We start from the raw sequence: 21,170 nt of genomic DNA, 5'->3' as shown, positions 1-21,170 counted from the left end.
GGTCCATAGAAATGCCAGTGTGGTGTCCATTAGTGCTAATGAAGCAGATACCACCTTGAATATTTAATAGCCTATGAATACATACATGCCTTAGACATGAATACGTGTTTCCACTGCACGATTTGCCCTGGATAGTTCTTATTGTGTAATAGTTCACCGAGGCAAAGTAAACCATTCTTCTTTATTCCTGATTCCTGGTATTTCCTTTTTTCAGTATATTTGGCCTTGGAGATTACAATTTTGCCAAAGTGACACGTTCCTTTCATAGCTCTTTAATATCTACATTCTGTGGTCTATTTGCATAGTGGAAATGTCAAAAACTATTTCCCTACGGTCAGTATTAAACACATCCCAGAATATATTGTGCTACAAATAGGAATATAGCCTTCTAAAGTTAATGGTAATACTACATTAAAACAATGTAATGAAAGAAAATGGATTGTTAAGAACATTCACTTTCCATCTCACTCCTGCTTTGTTTTTTTTTATTAATATAAAGACCGCATTTCCAAGAAAACCCTTTACACAAAAACACCATTGCTGCATGACATTTTGCCTGTTTGCAAGTGTTTTTACCATCTGTCTTTTCATTATCTGTCTTATTATTGTTATTTTCACTAAACCTGACCTCACCTCAAATACAGTCAGAGCGCTTTTACTGGCAACTAGACTAACAACATTAAAAATATAAAATATTAGTTATACAAATAAAAAGGAATGTATTAGATTTCATATTTTTCCTATACATCACACTGAACTACATCCCACGGATATGGACTGCATGCACAGCTTCATCACTCTCAAAACAGAGTTGTGAAGGATCCAGATCTCATCTCAAAAGACCCGCACAAAACACACCTCAGCTGCATATTTGATATTTGTTGATGCAATGTACAAGACAGATGTAGGTAATTAGGCTACATTATTTGCTTCACTCAGTCAGGGACAGAAGGCAAACTGAGCTATACTACTGCCAATTGCCAATTTTAGGAGGTGTTATCACATAAAACAAGTAGAGTAAAGGATTACTGCTCCCTGGCACTGACAATAGCCTATAATATTTTGAAAATGGTAAAAAAAATAAATTAAAATAACTGAGCTTTTATGAGTAGCCTATTAAATTCAAACGTTAACATCTAATTTTATGCATGTCTCAAAAGCATTAATATTATACTGAGATGTCATATTGTCCTACTTCACTGCATTAACATTTAGGCCTATTAGAGACACGTCTATCAAACTAACTGGTCCACGCTGCTCGAAGGTGTGGTGGGGATCAGTACACCAAAGTTTAGCTAATTAACATGCCCCTTCCAACGTCTTGTGATGCTTACATAAAGACTGGCACTTATAAATTGAAACCTTCCTTGAAAATACAGTTTCAAGTTTTAGGCAGTACTAACGTTACTCGAAAAAATATTGTCTCTGCTTGAGTGTGAAAGAGTTTATATAGAAATTATATCTTAAACAAACAACAACAAAAAACACGTCTGTAACTGTCATTAATAGCGTTTATAAGCACAATAGGTTGACTCATTAGCATTAGCAACTCATTCAGCTAGATGAGTGTGAGGGGTGATAATCGTTTGCTGTAGAAAAGACAGTAAACATTAGTGGTGGTGGTTTAAAAAGTAGTTATGGCAATTGTCCACATTGAACAGAGCTCCACTCTGGACCCGCACCCACCACCAAGTGTCAAGTTAGGCAGAGACAACCAGCCAGATGACGGAGGTCACCGTCTGCCTTCAAATTAAAGCCGCTAAATAGTTTAGTATTTCACTTTGGTAACCTTACTTGTTAAATACTTAACTCACTTAGGTTTGGCGTTAGTTTGTAAAATAATTTACATTTGTGTTGTGCTAGTAATTATGCTTAACATACACGTCAACCTCTTGTTAACAGTAAAGTTAGCCTTTAAGAGCTATGCTTAAATTTAATGATCCGGAGTGGCCACTTATCTTCAATAAATAAATACGAATATAAGAAATGAAATATTAACTTTCATATCGGAAATGCATAGCATTGAGAGCCGTTTGTGATTATCTATCATTAGAACTTGTAGCCATATTAACTGTATGTCATGACGGAATCACTAACTGTCCAAATACAACCATAGTAAATTAACAGTGAATTTGTTATGTAGGCCTTAATATTTTCCCATTTAGTAGCCTATAGCATTAAATTTAGTTCGGTGTTGACGGTGCCTGTACACAGGCCAATTCTGACTGGGTTAACATTGTCTATGATGATGATAAAAACAGGAATCACTGTTTGTGAAAAGAAATTAACTATTAAAATTCAATAAACTATAGCCTACTTTAAACCATAAACTAATACTGTGACCAGTCTGTCTTGGGGCTGTTGTAAGATAGGCTACATGACAAATGTGAATGTTGTGGGTTGTAATCCTATGGTTGTAATGTTAGCAAATAAGTTAGCTAACGTTAGCATGAGGTCAGTTATTGCTAATGTTACTATCGATACCGATTTTGACGTCGTTGTTGTATATATTTTGTTTTTAATGTATCCTAGCTTATTTGTTTACTTTCACTTGTTTTCACTTTGGGATTTTGTGGGCTGTAATGACATAACCTTGTGTTTTTGTCAGTGTGAATGATCTTCTCTAACCAACAAAACACAGTTCATCGCCCTTCAAAGCTTCACTGTATTGGATAACTGTCTTTTCATGACCACAAGTCACCGCGAACGGCATTTAAAAAAAATCACGCTTATTGGCCTCATTGAGAGGCAAGACCGGAAACCGTGTTTTTTTTAAAAGGTGGTTTGCTTGACAGGCTGGTCCCACCAACCCGAACCGCCACAACAGCTGGGGGAGGATTTCCGACCCAGTCACAGCGAAGATGGTGGCAACTACGGCAGTGGAGGTATTGCGTTCGCCCGGATAAAACGGAAAACCAACCGCAAAACTCCCGCCGCGTGTCTGTTTTATTTAGCCCCCAACTCAGCGGAGAGCTATATCTGGGGGGAAAAGGGAGGCAACCAGCGGCAGACGGAAGAGGACGCACCACAGCCGGAGCGCACAGTGTTGTGTTTGTTGGACACATGCATGCCAGCGAAAACTAGTCCTACACAGACCTAAGGAATTGGTTGAGATAAGGAGATAGTGCCGTTTGTGGGCGGTTTTTGATAATCCCACCGCGGAGTTATCCAAGGGGTTCCCTTTATTGCTTTGGTGGGTGTCTACTTCTTTGCTCTGGGGAATGCAAGGGGAGGAAATCCAGCCTCAGCTCCAAATAACCAGAGACTCTTAAACTGGGTCTCCTCTCCAAACGCAGGAAATACGGCCTGGGAAAAAAAAGTTTGGGAGCTTTTGGAAACAAGAGGTCGCTGACGATTTGCACGCGTTTTACGACGTGTTTTTTTTTTTTTTAAACTCCTACGTTTTGTTGTATTAAGCGCCCATGCTTTCCATAGAATAAGTTGAAGAAAAGTAGTGAAATGTTACACGCCGTTGGTGTTGTTATTGCAAGAGTTTTGATCATCACTATTTATAGACCAGCCTGTTCCGACAGAGGCTGTTCCCCATAGCTGTACATTTTGCCAACTGCGCGCAACAAGTTGCAGACACTCCCAGCAGAGGCAAAGCCACACGAATTTGGGCCAGCGGACGGTATTTTCTGCGCTTCTCTTTTCGGATTACGCGTCTTTGAATAGCGCACACCCCTCCCCGACCCCCTCTTTGGAAGGCAGAGGGGGAATAAACGGTGGAGATCCGGAGAGGGAGTTCAGGAAAGGACGGGGCTGGATCCGTGGGAATAGGCCTGCCTGTCAGGCCTCTTATGATCTGGATCTCGGACTGGACAGGGCTCCAAAATAACTCAGTCTGAAATATTTTCAAGGACCCGCTGGAATACACATGTATGGAGAATGTATGGAGATAAGTAATGCAAATCCTTAGCACACTGAGCCATGCATGAGAAGGGAGACAGAGGAAGGTAAAACAGCCTCAATTACAGATCACTCACTTTTTTTAATTAAAGGAATTAACAATTTTTATCTCATTTTAGGCCGGCATTCATTTTTATGTGAAACGTTCACAGCATATAAAGTAAGCTACTTTATGTAAAACGAGAGAAGTGTTTTAAGTGAGGAATGACAAGCACACTTTTGATTATAGTTTTGATGCTTTATAGTGACGGAATTCACAATGTCCACCCATATTTATTTTAGCACTGCTTGCTGTTCATAACGACAACAATTCTTTGGGTGTGTTTTAAGAGGGGAAAAAGAAGTGCCAATGGGCCATTTGTCGTGGAGATAAGAGGGACAGTGTTACTTTTGTAGCCACTTGTTGTGCACAGAGCCAACTGTTGATAGCTTGTATCTATATCTTCACATACAATGAAGTCCTGGACCTGAACGCTGTTTTTTCACGCAAACATTGAGTTTGAATGAAGAAGAATCTGGGCTTTTTTCTGTCTGACTTTCTAATGTCAGCGGTATCGAAAGACCGGAGGTAATTTCCAGTCATGTAACGTCAGGGACTGACTTGATGAAGGCATAAAACCCCGTTGCATCACTAACCATTCCTTTCCGAGAAGGATGTTCAATTCAGGAGGCAGAAAGAGTGATGACAGTGTTTTTACCGCAGCTGGAGAGAAAGCTGGGCTCCAACCCAGAGCCTCTTTGGAGAAGGATACATGTAATGTGAGTACTGACGCAAACCCGGGGACGGATAATGAACTGCTCAAGAAACTGGAACGGCGCGTCTTGCGTGAGTGAGAGTGCAGGCTGCTGTGTGCGTAGCAAAGACGTCTGTGCCGTGCTCACCATTCATGCAGTGTGATTATTTCAACAAACACCTTTGCTCTCACTGTCTGCCACTATCTCCCCGCCGCCTCCCCTCCGTGCCACACGTGCACACACGGCGCCCACGCACCGCGTCTAATTGCCTGAGCACCATCAGAAGATATTAATATTTAACATCTCTCCAGCACCAGCCCCCCTTTCCTCGTCACATCAGTCAATATGGCCACTCTGCAACATCACCGGCAGCTTCTCAAGCACGGCACGGAAGTGAGCTGCGACTCCAGCGGGGATGGCGCCGTGACAGTGCGGATTACCAACAGTGCGCCACACGTGCATCAACATGAGCCACTGAGGCCGGCCAACAGTGGAGCAGGAGCAGCTGGAGGCTATGGGGCTGTGAGTAAAATGAACCCTAACCTCCACAAATACAGTATCTCCTCCAGCTGCAGCTCAGCAGACTCCAGACCAGCTGCGACCTCCACTTTGAGGGTGCATAGGAAGGCACCACCGCTGTTTGAACGCTCTGCTGCCCAGTGCTGGGACCCCAAGTTTGACTCCCCCATCCTGGAAGAGGCATGCCAAGAGAGGTGCTTTCCGCAGACACAGCGGCGCTTCCGTTATGTTCTCTTCTACCTGGCAGTGGCAGCTGTACTCTGGGGGGTGTACTTTGGGGTCAATAGTGACCGCTGCAACCCCATGACCTTCTTAGCTTCCACTGCCTGCTTTCTAGTCCTCCTAGTGCTCCTCTTTTTGTTCACCTTCACCCAGCCCTACACATGGCTGTACAACCAAACCTCCTTACTCCTGATCGCGGTCACCTTCGCCATCACTTTAGCTCCACAGATACAGACTGCTGGCTACACTGAGCTAGAGTGGGCTGGCGGTGGGAATGCCTCACGTCTCTCACCAGATAAAGTAGCACCTCCAACCCCTTGCATCTCCCCCGTGGGCACCTTTTCCCTGTGCATGGAGGTTCTGTTGTTGTTATACAGCGTCCTCCATGTCCGTCTGTATGCCTCGGTGATGCTGGGGCTCCTGTATTCTATATTATTTGAGGCATTAGAATGGCTGCCATTGCTTCAAAGGAGTTATGACACTACTGGATGGGGGACAGGACCAGTGGGTTCAGGTTCTGGTTGGGAAGGAGACACCCTCCGCTGGCTGGGCCCGGCCAAAGCTCTGCTCCACCTGTGTGCCCATGTCATTGGCATCCACCTGTTCATTATGTCTGAGGTGCGTTCCCGCAGCACCTTCCTCAAAGTGGGCCAGGCTATAATGCATGGCAAAGACTTAGAGGTGGAGAAGGCCTTAAAGGAGCGTATGATCCACTCTGTCATGCCAAGGCGAGTTGCAGATGAGCTGATGAAGCAAGGTGATGATGAGGGCGGTGGTGAGAACTCTGGCAAGCGTTATTCCTCTGGGGCTTGCTCTGCCTCAGCTGTCTCAGTGGGTGGAGGAGGAAGTGTTGGAGCTCCACAAGCCCAAAGTGCCACAAACCCCAAGAATCACCCTCACAACAATCACAAACGCAAGAAGACCTCCATCCCCCGTGCACAGATAATCTTCCGGCCTTTCAATATGAAACGCATGGAGCCTGTCAGCATCCTCTTTGCGGACATTGTGGGTTTCACGAAAATGTCTGCCAATAAGTCAGCACCAGCCTTGGTCGGCCTTCTCAATGATCTGTTTGGACGTTTCGACCGGCTCTGTGAATTAACCTGTTGTGAAAAGATCAGTACCCTGGGAGATTGCTACTACTGTGTAGCTGGCTGCCCTGAGCCCAGACCGGATCACGCCTACTGCTGCGTGGAGATGGGCTTGGGCATGATTCAGGCCATCGAGCAGTTCTGCCAGGAGACATGTGAGACTGTCAGTATGCGTGTCGGCGTCCATACGGGCACCGTGCTGTGTGGGATCCTGGGAATCAAGCGCTTCAAGTTTGATGTATGGTCAAATGATGTCAATCTGGCTAACTTGATGGAGCAGCTCGGTGTGGCGGGCAAGGTCCACCTGTCAGAAGCTACTGCTCAATTCCTGGATGACCATTACCAGAGGGAGGATGGGCAGGTGGTGGAGCGAGCCGGGCAGAGTGTGGTGGAGAAACTGAAGGGTAAGTGGCTGTTTACTTCTGACTTCCTCACGAGTTCTCTACTTAAACTGAAAGTCAGTGTGCTGAAGTTAAACATTTATTTATATAAATTCAAGGAAATCACAAAGAGAGAATCACTGGTACGGAACACAGATTCTACGGATTACTGGTTATTACTGTAAAAGATTAGCAATTTAATAAAAATACCTAGCAGTTTATCTTTAAAGTGTGTGATAAAATACTCAACATTGCAGAAAAAGCTTAACACATATGATAACAAGAAGAGGAGGACATTACAGTTAAATGAAGTCTAACGTAATATGATAAAAGTTGAAAGCCTGCATTGTCTGAACATGTCTGAACATGTAGCAGCTGGTCATCGAGGTTGAATGGGGTCATTAGGCAAAAATATGTAATCTGACCAGTTAGTCTGGTTGAAATGGACCACCAACAGAAGCAGGAGCTCAGGCTACAAAGAAATTTGAGCACCAGGAAGAGAGATGTGTTTTGGTTTATATCAATTGGAAAGCATTCAACATTCATCAACATCAACATATACCAAATATCAGTGTCACTGTCTTGTAAACAGAATTCATTAAACCAATTAAAGTAAAATAAAATCTGTGAAAAATGGAGCACACAGGTTTATGCTATTTTGTTGCTCAAGTACATATATTACCAGGTCTATAATGACCTTGATTGCCTTATGCTATCAGTGGTTTCATACAAATTTGTATTTCTTATTTTGGTGCAGCACTCTGCAGATTTATTTTGAAGCTCCATATCTGAATGTCAGAGGCTTGTGTCATTGATATTAGAACCTTTAATCTCCAAATACAACACATGCATTTGAAATCCAACAACTTTCATAGTAACACCATTAATGGATGCTTACAGCCAACACGTCCTTGTACCTAAACAGCAAAATATGTCGACTGTCAATTTTCCCAAAACGACATCGATAACAGTTTCTTAAAATAACCTATATGACCGATGGAAAGCATTAGTCCTTACTGGACCTTAAGTATGTTAAACCTAACCAGTTTGGTTGGGTTTAGAAAACAAAACTACTTGGTTGAGTTAAGGAAAAGATTATGGTTTGGGTTAAAATTAGTCACGTGATGCAAGTCCTGTAAGTAACCTACATAACATTATTTAACTTGCAGACAGAAAGACTGATGCTGACTGGTCGATGTTCTTCATTCTTTCTAAACTTCACTCAGTATTTTGATGTCAGTATATTATTTATTTTACTGACAATTTAGATTTATTTCCAGTTAGGGCGGGCAATAAAACAATTATGATAATGATCCCAATATAATTTTCCTCAATAACAATAATAACAAATGTTCAATAAATGTTTGATTTAATTCATTTGAATCACAAACAAATCAGCATTTAATTTTTCTATTGAGATATTTATTTTATTGAGGAAAATTGACAAAAAATATTTTACTTAATTTTTTAAATTATAATAATAGTATACTATTTATTTTAAGTCATATCGCAATAGTGAACAATGCAGATTGTGCATCACAGACTTTCCTCATATCGTGGAGGTCCAGGGCTGAACAGCTTTACTGTTTTTAGGCAGGTATTGTACTGGACTGGACTAAATTTGATTAAACAGGTTGAATATCATATTGTTCACGTGATGGCGGTGGTGATGGCGCATAGATAAGATACTTGCCTTTGGTGTGGGAGACCTGGGTTTGACCTGGGTTCAATTCCCACTGTGAGAGATCCACCACTGTGTTCCTGAGCAAGACACTTAACCCCTAGTTGCACATGTATAGCAATTGTAAGTCGCTTTGGATAAAAGCGTCAGCTAAATGAATAACGGAGGATGGGAATGGTGGTGGGTGGGTGTAGAGACACCAGGCAGAGGGTAAAGGATATGGAAAGAAATTTGACTTGACTGTCCACAACAAACATCCACTGCTTATATTGAGTTCTTATGCATGCGCACACACACACACACCCTCAGTCTGTCTCAATACACTGTGGAAAGCAGCATCAATGGAAGTAATCTCTCCAGCAGGGAATTCCTCTTGGGCTGTCTAATCTTAGTCTCTTGCTAACAGAGACTATCTGTTCTATTGTCAGGCGTTATATCAGAGTGCATTCACACTTGGCTCTAAATGGTGCCATCACCATTCTCTCTCTATTTCCAGACTGGGGAACAGTGACAGAGTGAGATATTGACATGGAGCTTTTGTTGAGGGAGAGAAAGCGGATGATGGTATTGAATTCCCCGCTGAAACAGAGACCCACCGTTTCTTGCTCAAAGAAAGAGATGACCTTAATAGAGAAAGAGGGTTTGATCCAGTCTTTTTTGTTGTTGTTGTTGTAGAGAAACGGACATGGTTTCCTTTTGAGAGAAATCAACATATCACTTCATGTTGAGAGAAACAAATAACCAGAATCCCATGTAACTGCTACTTTGTGTAGGAGACAAAGAGGCGGGAGAAATTTTTCAAAGTGACTTGGGGTGAAATCAATGAACAAATCAGTTTTTTTTTAAGTGTTCGTTATGTTAGTTTGCTCATCCTAAATTTGACATTTCCCAGAAGTTTGTCACACCACCAGAATACCTTGAGTTTTATAAGACATCTTTTCCTCTGAGGACAAAGTCCATTCTCTGTGCAGTTTGTTAGAGTTGCCACTTGCTCAATTTATAGTGTAGTTCCAAACTTTTGGAGGATGTTGGCTCCACTCATCCCTCTCAATGGGCCCAGTGTCACTTCTAACCTATCTATCAAATTCTTTTACAATATTGACTTAAGACTGTCAAATGCAAATTGAGCTATAACTCTTCTCTATTGTTTTCCATTCTCTTCCATCCCATTCAAAGTACACAAACAGTAAATACCTATTCCATTCTTTGGTTTGAAAATAGGTTATACGGCAGTTAATGATCCCCAGTACTTTTACAGACACAGTGTCTCTTTCCCTTGTCTTGACACCTTCAGTATCTTTCTATATTTTTCAGTATTATCTAAGCGAAATAGTTTGGTGTATTTCTTTAATTCCCCACCCCTTTCTGTCTGTTAGCTCTTCTGTCTCTATGCTTTGCATCTTTCTCTGCATCCTTTTCTTTTACGTTCCACACCTCATCCTCGTTGTTATCACATTCATTGCCTCAGTCTCAGTGTTGTGTAACACTCCTTTAGTGCTGCCTCGCTGTCTATAGTCGAGGCTTTGCTGTAGATCCCCCAGCAGGCCGAATGAAATCGCGCTTTCACCTATTCTCTTTCTGTTAGTTCCTAAATACCCATCACCTGCTTTCCTTTAAACAACAACTCCTTTAAACTAACCCTAACCAAGCTTTGTTTGACCATGAAAGCAGCCAGTTAATAAGATGCTGTAGTATCAGAAACTGTAAGTGATCAATGTAATGGATTGTGAGGGATGATGCAGCGGCAAACAATCTCTCATCTCAGTGCAGTACCTCGGCTTTGTCAAGACTATCTTAACTGCCAATTCTCACACATTTGCTGTATGTATTTCATGAAAGATGCAGGGATGACTCATACTTCTGTTGACAAATGCATTACAGTGTTCCCCCTAGGATGGAGTTGCAGCAGCAGAGCAAATTGTTTTGTCTTGCTCACAAAGCACACCCTGCTTTATATCTGCATATAAAACACCAATAACCCCTAACCCCCTCCCCCAATAACATTTTATGTTTTCCAATGAAAAAATATGCAATTTCACATCATTTTGGACCATTATTATTACCACATATGTACACAAAGTTGGAAAAGCTAGAGTAGATACATGCTTTCCATAATGATTTTACCTTCATGGCGCAGCACCCATGGTGTTTTGGGCCTCACCTCCTAAGGTAGGGAAACCCTAGGGAAACCCTGTTAATATGACGATAATTCATATTTGCCTTTTTATATCTTAAATGTCAAAAGTTGTAAATTATGTGTAGAAATGAATATTAAAAAATAGGAAACTTGTAAGAACCAGCATATTTATTCACTCCCTTCTGTACAATTACCAAGCAGTAAATTATTTTGTAATTAATAAATTATTAATTGTATATTAAAATCCAAAAGAAACATCTCCTCATTAGCTTAAAGGTGACTAGTTACTAGAACCTCAGTTCCTCCATGGTTACCATCTTTCTTTTATTTTCTAACAAACCAGTTTACAAACTCATTTGAAAACTGAAATATAATTTAACTATCAAGATATACAGTATGTTTACATGACAGAGCTGTGCACTAGTTTAGTCCAAGCTTGTACCTGATGTTCATAACACTGGACATGTAAGTAGTAATGGCATACAGCTAATTAATTAACATTACTTCGTATAAATTTACCATTACATCACAGCCAAAAAACCGTACTGTTAGGCTTTCCTGCTCAGCTTCCAGACAGTTGATGTAAGCCCATGGGAGATGTTTGCTAGCATTAACTTTTCCAGAGGTTGGTAAACAACAGAAAGACTTTTCTTGGTCTTGAGAAGCTGCACCATTTATTAAGTGACACAATGTAACCTACATTGTACATTTACTGCCAGACTGACAACTTCTTGCTAATCTTTTCCAATGCTCCGCTCACTTTCGCTTAACCGCTCACTCGGTGCACACACACATTAGGCATTACCCTATTCCTTAAAGGAACGCTATGCTACTCTTATTACAGTATCTTTCACGAGAATGAGGAGTGTTACCTTTTTACGTTTATTCATTTAGCTGACGCTTTTATCCAAAGCTTACAATTACTATTTATGGTTTAGGGTTAAGTGTCTTGCTCAGGGACACATTGATGGATGTGTTAAAGTGGGGAATTGAACCCGAGTCTCTCACACCAAAGGCATGTGTCTTATCCACTGCCTCATCATTATCCCCGATTGTGTTGCCAAAAACGCATAATATGCAAGTGAAAAGCGTTAGTTGCCCATTGATTCTAATGATAGTGTGAAATTTTAGTAGCTGGTGCTCATAAATCAGGAGTAGTGGTGCTCCGCTCCACTATATGCGTGCTATCATGCAACACAGTACTTCAAAAGAAGATGAGAGGTGTGAACTGTGAAAACTAATGAAAAGTACATGCACAGTGTTGTAGTATATTATATCCACTTTAACAGTGTGTTTCATAAAATTTATAGATTATGCTCTAAAATACTAAAATTGTAAGATAAGAAATTTAAAAAAAATAACATCTTATTATGGTGCTTTCAGACCAAAAGCGAAGCGAGCGTTTGGGGTACTGAGTTTACATACAAAGTCAATGCAAAGAGGGGCGAGGGGGATAGAGGGGCGATAGGTAGAGGGGCGATTTCCTGTCGGGCGGCGCCGGCGATGCGAAGCGAAGGCAACGCGAAGGAATTTGCGTGAGTTGAATATTTTCAAATAAACACCCGTAGTCCAACTGGATTATGCTCTGACAGCTACGCCGTTTGCTCGCGGGAGGAGCTCGGAGTAAACTGCTTTTATAAAATTAGCTTTTTACTTTAGTTTTTGGGATTACAACATTGATTTATCTTCACTCGAGCTTCTCAGCAGCTAGATTCCGTGCACATCCGGTTCCAGTGTTGTTAGCGTTGTTTGGTACGACTTCATATTTATATAAAAACTGGACAAACCGGACATTGCTGGGAGAAAAGAAAGTGAGGAGGTTGAACTACCGGGTGCACAGTTAGATTATCTGCAAAGAATTTCTTTATTACTAAATGTTGCAATTTCTTTTTTTCTAATGTGATGCTTTTGAATAGTTTGCATCTGCCAGTCACTCACTGAGGGATATTCACTCTCCTAAATCCTTATATGGTAACCCGATGATCGTCCCACTCTGCTCTTGCCTACACTTCCTTCATCTTCTCTATTTCTGCAATCTCTGTTTGTGTGTGAGCTGGTGAGTTTCTAAGAGGTCTTTTCATTAAGGCATATTAGGACTTATAAGTGTCTGCCCACAGTGTTTCTTCCCTGTCTATCTCTGTTTGTCTCATGACAATGCCATTCTCAGTTTTCACTTTTTAACCTTCTCCCATTTATGGTATATCTAGTGAGACACTATGATATTCACACCCTTGCTTTGTACCTGAATCTTACTAATCTTGTTCCCAGTCCTCCTTCTTGTGTCTCCTCTGTCCTTTTTATATCTAGTCCTACATTGCCTCTTTCTGTTTGTAGCACACAAATACATTAGTTTTTCACTGCAGGTGGTGAGGACTGCAGCTTTCTTCCCCTGGGTTTTTGTTTAGCTGGTCTTTATATCCTGCCTGTTTCTTCTGTGTAAATGCCTTTATAGGCTCCCCTTGTTGAGTATGATAGCTTGGGGAAATTAGGTTGTGGAGTTTTAAGGCGTGTGTGTGTGTGTGTATGCGTGTGTAGGTGAGTGTGTCGGTGGGAAATTAACTTTTTAAAATGTGAACATTTACCAGCCACGGACAGATCCATGTTCAAATTCAACAGCCACTCAATAGTAAAGCATTAATTTGTGTCTGAAATCTACCAGCCATAAACATTTGGCTTGTAGCTTTGTGTGTGTGTGTGTGTGTGTGTGTGTGTGTGTGTGTGTGTGTGCAGTATACTGTACACTCTTTTAGTTTACAGTGCAGTATAGCAGCATGTTATATATCTGCAGACTCAAGGTTTGGACCTTGAACTGTTCCAGTGGTATCATAGGGTGGCACTGGCACCTTGTCAGTTTCAGTGTGTGTGTGTGTGTGTGTCTACACAAATAGGTGCTTACTTGCATGTGTCTTTTTCTTTTTGTACATTTGTGCACATATACACCCATGTGTCCAAACAAGCTCACCTTTCCAGTGCGGTGTGTTGCAGTCTATGCCCTCAGGCGGGTTAGTCTGTGCTAAATCACCTATATATGCAGTGGCAAATGGCAGAACCTGAACCATAACCAGGCCAGCCCCAGTGGGTCATTCGCTTCACATTTGGCTTTATTCACTGCTTTCTGGTAAAGGTAACATTTTAAGTGTCTTAAAGGGAAGTATCTCACATCACATGGACATTTCTGTTGCTCTTTAGCTAGTTGAATAATTTTGTTGTGTTGTTTCTTTCCATTACAAGCGACCATATGCTTTGTCATGGGCTTCTCAATAGTTCACTCTTGATTGGAAATTTGTTCTCTGCAGATTGAGGCTGGCCCTCTTTCCTCTTGGAGTCATGGAAATCTAGATAATAATAATACACTATCAGTAGTTCATTGACCCAAGGCCGGTCTAAGTGCCAAATTTCATGGAATACATTCATGGGTTTGTGTGGAATTCTGCTGAGACTGGGACTTTCAAACTAACAGGTGAAGACACACAGTAACTTGTCTCATGGTGTTTTCCTGGATGGTGATATCATGGGTGTTTATTTTTATTCAGGCTGTCTAGGGAAGGTTTGCTGTGTAGTAACTCTAACCAACACTGCCCCACTTTATATTGTTCATAGCTGGCCTTTTTCACAGAAGGCAAATTTATTTGTAGCACCTTTCAACAGCAGGTTAGTTCAAAGTGCCCTTAAGACAAGATGTAAAAGAAACACAAAGCAATAAAATGAATAGGTTTTGACATGTCACAGCTTGAAAAGCACAGGTGTAAATGAAAACATTGATTATGGCTGAATTCCATTTAGCTGCATCAGTTTCCCAGTATTGTTCATGTTGTCTCACTGTCACACTGTCTTGGCTTACTGAGACACCTTAAACAGATCCATTGTTAATGTTATTAGTAACACCCCTGCTTTTCCTTCTGTAACAAGTCAAAACACCTGCTATTAAAAAGGCAAAAACCACAGAATTTAGAGCCATGAGATTAGCTGATTAATTGATGAGCTGATCAACAGAAAATTCTTCATTGGCATCTAAATTAACAATAGGTCATTTTCAGGCACACATACCAAAAACACATACATTAATCAATCATTTAAAAAACAATGATAAATAGATAATAATGAAAAAAAACAGTATTTCATGTTTTACTTTCGGCCAAAGTATCTCAGCTGTTTTCAGTGGATTCAAATGGGAAGAAGAAAAGGTGACAGACAGCAGTGAGTTTACTCTCTCTGCTGCATTTTTGTTGCCTCTCCTCCTCAGAGCTTCACCTTTCAATGTTAGCTGCAGCGCTGCATTGGCCGGTCATACAAAGTGTGTGTGTGTGTGTGTGTGTGTGTGTGTGTGTACATGTTTTAAAATGTAATATGATAAGATAAGACATCCAGGACATAAAACAAAAAGACTAATGAAAGTCTTTGTGCCTTAGATACACAGACACAAATGTATATGCACAGCGATTTATCATAGAGAGGTGAGTGCAGAGGGGAAAAGCAAATGATTACTTTGTTCAGTAAACTCCCTGTGTGTGCATGTTTCTCTTTATTTATTTGATCTTTTTTTCCTTTCTCTCCCTCTGCTTTTGCACTGCCTTCCCCCTGCGATCACACACACACACACACACACACACACACACCCCCCACCTTCAGGATGTCCTCTGTTCCTTTGTATGCATGCAGTACATCTCTCCTCCCCCTGTGTGTCTGTGTTATATGTGTGTTTGTGTGAGAGCAATGCTCTGTGTAAAGTTAGACAGTTGCCCTGAGGCCTGTGACCCAACATGGTGTTGTTTCGCCCCCACGCTATTCGCAGCTCATTGGTTTCCAGCAACACTGTCACTACAAGGTTCAAAGGTCAACTGTAATCGCTTGACTGGGTGGTCTTGCAAGCGTGTAAGTGTGTCTCAGTCTGTGTCTTGACTGTCATCGTGTATGATTACAGAAAAATGCTGCTCACTAGCAGGAGAGCTGAACACGTGAAAGCGGGGTGTAGATGGAGACCATACTGAAATTTAGTGGCGAAGGACACAGAAAAGACAAATGGGACTTTTGATGCAGGATCATACATCTCGATTTTTACAGTGGTGATCAGCTAGATTGTTGTTTATGTTGTTTTAATGTGAAATCCTAGGTTTAACAGTAATCTCTGTGGTAGGCAATTAAAGAAGACCAGGGTTCCCTAATCCAAACTGACTTGGTGGTTGTAACCTACTGGTAAAAAGCAGTTCTGAAATTTGTGCAGCTTCAGTCAAATTCCTTTTCGCCAATATCCATGACCGCAGAAGTGTTTTGATACTTATGTGCTAAAGTGAAATAAATGCATTTAATTTATTTCCTCCATTTTGTGTTGGCTGAGGAAAAAAAACTGTGGCAGTTCAACACATAAGGACGTGTATAGAAACATCCATCAACCTTGACCTCTGTCGCTCTTAAAACTACACTACCTGACGTATTTTTCTCTATGACATTGTGCATAAAATAACAAGCGTCCTCGGCACAGTATAAGTCAGTAGAGACTAAATGGCCTGAAATTACACGGTAAAGGAAAAAATTATTTATTTATCTGGTTGTACCTGAATAGGTTTACATAATTTTCAAAAAACACCATATTTTTGTCATACTGCACATTGCTGCAGTACCTCTGTGTGTCGAAGGCTCCATTTTAGCTACCAGGTGAAGCATCTCACTACTTTGTTGGGAGTTGCAAATGTGCAGTACCTAGTTAGGGACTACTAGCCAATCAGAAGCAGAGTAGTGCAGGTCCTGACAGCTGTATATTTTCCCAAACCGGCTTCCCAACCTAGACTGAAGAGTTTCAGAATGTTAAGTGATTAATTTGTAGGGAGAGTCGGGGTGAGGGGAGGCAGCAGGTGGACCTTGTCACTCTGTGCTGCAGCTTAGTGTGTTTCTGCACCAGAGTTTTTGAGGGCGTGCCTGACCAGCCACTAGGCGAGCATTATGACACGTGTTACAAAGTGTTGCAGATAGGTTATGGAAGTTCAGGGAGTTCAGGAGCAGTGTTGGAGATGGCAACTCCCTTTGGGGCGGACCGTTTCACTTTACAAAGCTATAACATGCACAAAAAAAAGATATGTAACACAAGAAAAGAAGGGAAGAGCCAAAAAGCATAATATGACCTCTATAAGACATTTGGTGATACCAGGCCTGGCAGAGGTGACCTTGACCTTGACCAGGTGTTAAATTATCCTTTAAAACAAATGATGGACAGGATACATTATATATTTTAATCTATCAGTCATTCAAACAGATCTTCATATTACAGCATTGAGTACTAGATAACACTATGTAGTGTTTATTGCTCTAAAAATACCACATGGATGTTTTTGTTTTTTTTTGCCCATAAACTACAAATTGTATACTCTACATTACTGCAAATCATTTTCCAAAGCGTACAATATGCATTGCTCTGCATGGAAAGATTGTTTTTTCACTTTCTAGACAAGGTGTTTTTCAATCACAATGTTTTGAAAATGAGTTTCCTCTACATTAGACAATACACACAAGATAACGTGTGACACACATCTGAATAAAAATATAATTTAGCTGACAAAAGGTTCAAGAAAGTTTCATTCAAACACTAAAAAGCATTGTCAGTGCTCTTCTGCCTGACTTTTCAGCGCTGCACAGGAATGGACCTACAATTATTTACATTATGCACTTCTACAATATTATATTAGGCACATCCTTTCCCCATTACCATTAATGCGGCATGTGTATTCCAGAGAGAGAAAGGATGGTGTAGATGTGACTAAATCATTATTTAATAGTGACAGCCAGTAGCTAATGAAGCAGCAGGGCCAGAAGCATTGAAACAGGAGCTTTCAACAGTCTTCTTTTTTCTCTCTCTCCTAATCCTCTTTTGCATCTCTGATGCTCCAAATAGACTCATTCTCTCATCAACCTTCTTTCATCCATCCACCCGACATATTTCACTACAAGTTTGTCATTCCTATTGCTCAAGAATGTGTTGAGTCGAATGGGTTTGTGTATGTTCAGTGCTGATAAGCGTGTTCAACCCTGTCCTAGCCTCATTTCATGTGTAGTGTGCACACACTCACACAAACACATGCACCTAATCTTTCACTAGTCATTCCTGGCAGTTTGCTGTCCGTGTAATACACCTTTCTATTTTTAGTACAAGTCTAAGTTAATTTCTGTAATTAAATAAATACCAAACAGATGAGTCACCTGCTCATTTTGTATTTTATCTTTTTGACAGGTCTGTCCAGTCTTTCGTGTGTGTGTGTGTGTGTGTGTGTGTGTGTGTGTAATAGAGACCACGGGTTGCCCAGGCTTATGTGACTTGTCAGTTATTCTATGAAGCTTAACAGTGTTGGAACACATTACATTATCTTTACGTGTGTGTGTGTGCTGTGTGTGCTGTGTTTGCCTGTATCTAACAGACACAAAATTATTTTCTCATGACTTGCTAACAATGTGACTTGCATTTTCTTCAGTGGCGCCGCCCTGCAGTATTTTTTGTCCTGGCAGTGAATTGTGTAGCTTAAAGCTGCGGTAGGCAGTTTATTTCAGAAGCATTTTTTGTTATTTGTTGAAATTCTCTTTACATCCCGACAGTGATCAATAAATCTAAAGCTCTGACACAAAAATCTGAGTCTGTGGTTATCGCAGGACTGTAATAAGTGCAGACAATTTTCTAATTCGGTCCAAATGAAATGATTGGCTGGCCTACCTACCTTACCTTACTTACCTATTCCAACTTTTTTTGTGTGTATGTATGTATGTATATATATATATAATCTCACATCTCTGTGCCAACTATAGTACGCTGGAGTGGTGCTGTGTTAAACAGCTGTTATGAATAATAGATACAGAAATGGCCTCAAGCCTGTTAAAAAATCCATGAGCTTCCTTTGCACTGGTTTATATAGCTGAAGTTCTTATGAGAGAGAGAAAGGGAGTTTATTGCCTGTGTGGGGAAAAGTAAGGGTGTGATTTGGGCAGTCACAAACCCGATACTGCAAGAAATAAGAAAAGAAAATGAGACAAACGTCTTTCAGATGACTTTTGTTGCTTAAATGTTTGATTAGCTCATTACAAAACTGGGTGTCAGGTATAATTGTTAGTGCAGACTTGCTTAGCATTGCTGCAAAGAATAGTACAGTCAATAATAATAATAATAATAGAATAATACAGTCTGGAAGAGCGGTGGTGACATTTCTTCAATATGTATTTGTTTAATTGTTGAATTGTATCTAAATCCATCCCTTTAAAGGCTTAAAGTTTCGCCAAAATCACAGAATACGTAGTGAAGTGAAGTGGGAAATAAACATCCCTTTGTCCCTAAGTTCATTAGGCGTGTTCTGTATGCACATATCTATTATTTGGCTATTTTGTTGATACTTGTTGTTAGTGTTTGTAGATGGAGAATGACTGCAGTGGAACAGTAGGAGCTAAAGACCTAGTATCTGCAATTAAGGCGAATAAGGAATTGCATACAAAACTGTCCAGTTACTGCTTACAGTATGTTTGGTGATTTCATTGCAAGCTGATCAATTGAGGCTACTTTTAGTGGAGAAATCAGCATCTCTGTCTTGTCTACCTTGATGGATTTCTCCCTGAGTAAGTGTTGAATGTTGCAAAGTAGTAGGACTAGAAATAATTTCCCTTTTTGAGACTTGAAGCTCTCAAAGTGTTAGTTAGTTTGTGTTTTTGGAAAATGTATACCACTAAAAAAGAAAATGGCTTATCAGCATGACATGATCTTTTTTCAGATGCAGTGTTTTGGCACAAAATAACTCTGATGTCTGTCCAAAAACGTGGATCAGTCAAATGTTACCATAAACAACATGTAAAGTGCAGTTCCCTGGTGGTCTGTGGACAAACTTGTGTGACATTAGAGGGAGGATCAGCAGAGGGAGGGAGAGAAAGAAGAAGGAGCATATTTTCAGGTCATGACTCTTTCCCAAGGATTTCCCACAGTCTAGCTTGGGGCAGCGGGGGAGATGTGTGGGCGTGCATGTGTGGTTGACTAGGGGCATTGTGAATCCATGGCATACAGCAGAATAAATCACCCCCAAATTCAAGTGCCCACCTAAGAACATGTTGTATGAAGAGAAGGTCTTATAAGGATAAGATGCTGGATGTGCATACGTTACTGTAATAACATACACTGTTAGCATGCTTAGAGTTTACATGTGGCTAAGCACATACAACAGACAGACTGGTTACAACACTCTGAAACAGTGACAAACCAGTCGTCATTTGCAGCAGGACCAAGGTTGGTCATTTCATGCTCAAGGACTGTCCTCTTCCGCTGAGCGACAGCCTCTCTGAGAGAAACTCCGAGCTTGTGTGATGTGAGACACTAAAATGCCTTTTACGTAACAGGTGTGTGTGTGTGCGTGTGTGTGTGTGTTCATCAGTGACGCAGTGACAGTCGGAGTGCGTCACTGTTCATGTCAACCCACTGCACTGCATGTCACACACAAACACTTGTAGGACCTTCAGAGGGAAAAGCCACTGATGAACAGATGGTGGTGAAAAAGTGATGTATGTAGCGTTTAACCCAGTGTAATGTTAGTGGTAAACAACATGATGAAAGAGGGGGACGACTACGGTTTGGGACTGGATCAATTCTGGTTTCTGTTCTGCTCATCAATCTGGTGTTTCTGAATCCTTGTTCCAATTCATGTCATGTTATTTGAGCACAGAAAGAAACCCCCAGTTTTTTTTGCCAGCCATAAATCTGTAAGTGGTGTTGTTTCTCACTGCTTTCCAGATGCCTCTTATTTTGATTCCAGTTAAAACCAGTTCTCGATACCCTACCCAAGGGATGAAATGACAAAGGTCTTCTGTTTGACCCAAACCTAAGAAGTCATGGCCATGCAGGTCATCTCCACTGATCCACCAGGCTGCCCATATATTCTTTATTACAGTAAAAAGAAAGGGAAGATGGAGTGAGGAACTCCTTGGACTAAAATGATGGCACAAAAGAGGGAAGGGAGGAGGGAGGGATGGATGGGAGGGAGGGAAGAATGGGAGGGTATTTCAACGAGGATCGTGCGAGAGCCTCATCCCTCGGTTCCATCAGCGTGTCCAAATATGGAGGCATCTGCTATTGCACGAGGCCCGTTCTCAAGACCCGCCACTGACCAGGGAGAAAGCTGGAGGGTAGGGAAGGGAGGGGGGTAGAAAAAAAAAAGAACAGTGGGAGAAAGTTGAAGTGAAAAGAAGATGGCTGAAAAATGAGAGAACCAGACAGCAGAGACAAGACAGAATAGCTACATATAAAGACAGGTAGTGCGAGGCGGCGAAAGATGTAAGGTTTGGCAAGACAACAGAGAAAAAGTGGAAGGCGAAGGTTAGAGTGATAGCTGAGCAGAAGTTGGACAGTTGGAAAGCCAAGTCTGCGAAAAGGGGAAACAAGTTTAAGTCTATTTTTAGTGCTGGAGTTGTTTATTTTCTGACTGTTCAAGCAGCGAGATGAAAGTGAAAGAATGTGAGAAAAAGTTAGCCGAAGCTAAAAGAGAAAA

The 21,170-nt window shown here is 41.1% G+C and overlaps 1 protein-coding gene across 4 annotated transcripts in view; it reads left to right on the top strand.

The window, feature by feature from the left end:
- The first annotated feature begins 2,543 nt into the window (after positions 1 to 2,543).
- The window catches only part of adcy9 (adenylate cyclase 9), a 47,535-nt gene continuing 28,908 nt past the window's right edge, over positions 2,544 to 21,170 (top strand). For all 4 annotated transcript variants that reach the window (XM_038713987.1, XM_038713985.1, XM_038713986.1 and 1 more), the window contains exon 1: positions 2,544 to 6,880. In XM_038713987.1, coding sequence (XP_038569915.1) covers positions 4,990 to 6,880 — 1,891 coding nt within the window. In that variant the 5' untranslated portion in view covers positions 2,544 to 4,989. The remainder of the gene's footprint in view (positions 6,881 to 21,170) is intronic.

This window comes from Micropterus salmoides, unplaced genomic scaffold (genome assembly GCF_014851395.1).
Source record: "Micropterus salmoides isolate LMB-PRFRI ecotype aquatic unplaced genomic scaffold, ASM1485139v1 Ms_hic_scaffold_12, whole genome shotgun sequence".
In the NCBI taxonomy this organism is placed as follows: Eukaryota; Metazoa; Chordata; class Actinopteri; order Centrarchiformes; family Centrarchidae; genus Micropterus; species Micropterus salmoides.
The sequence above is the reverse complement of the archived record's forward strand: the minus strand, read 5'-3'. Positions and strand labels throughout refer to the sequence as shown.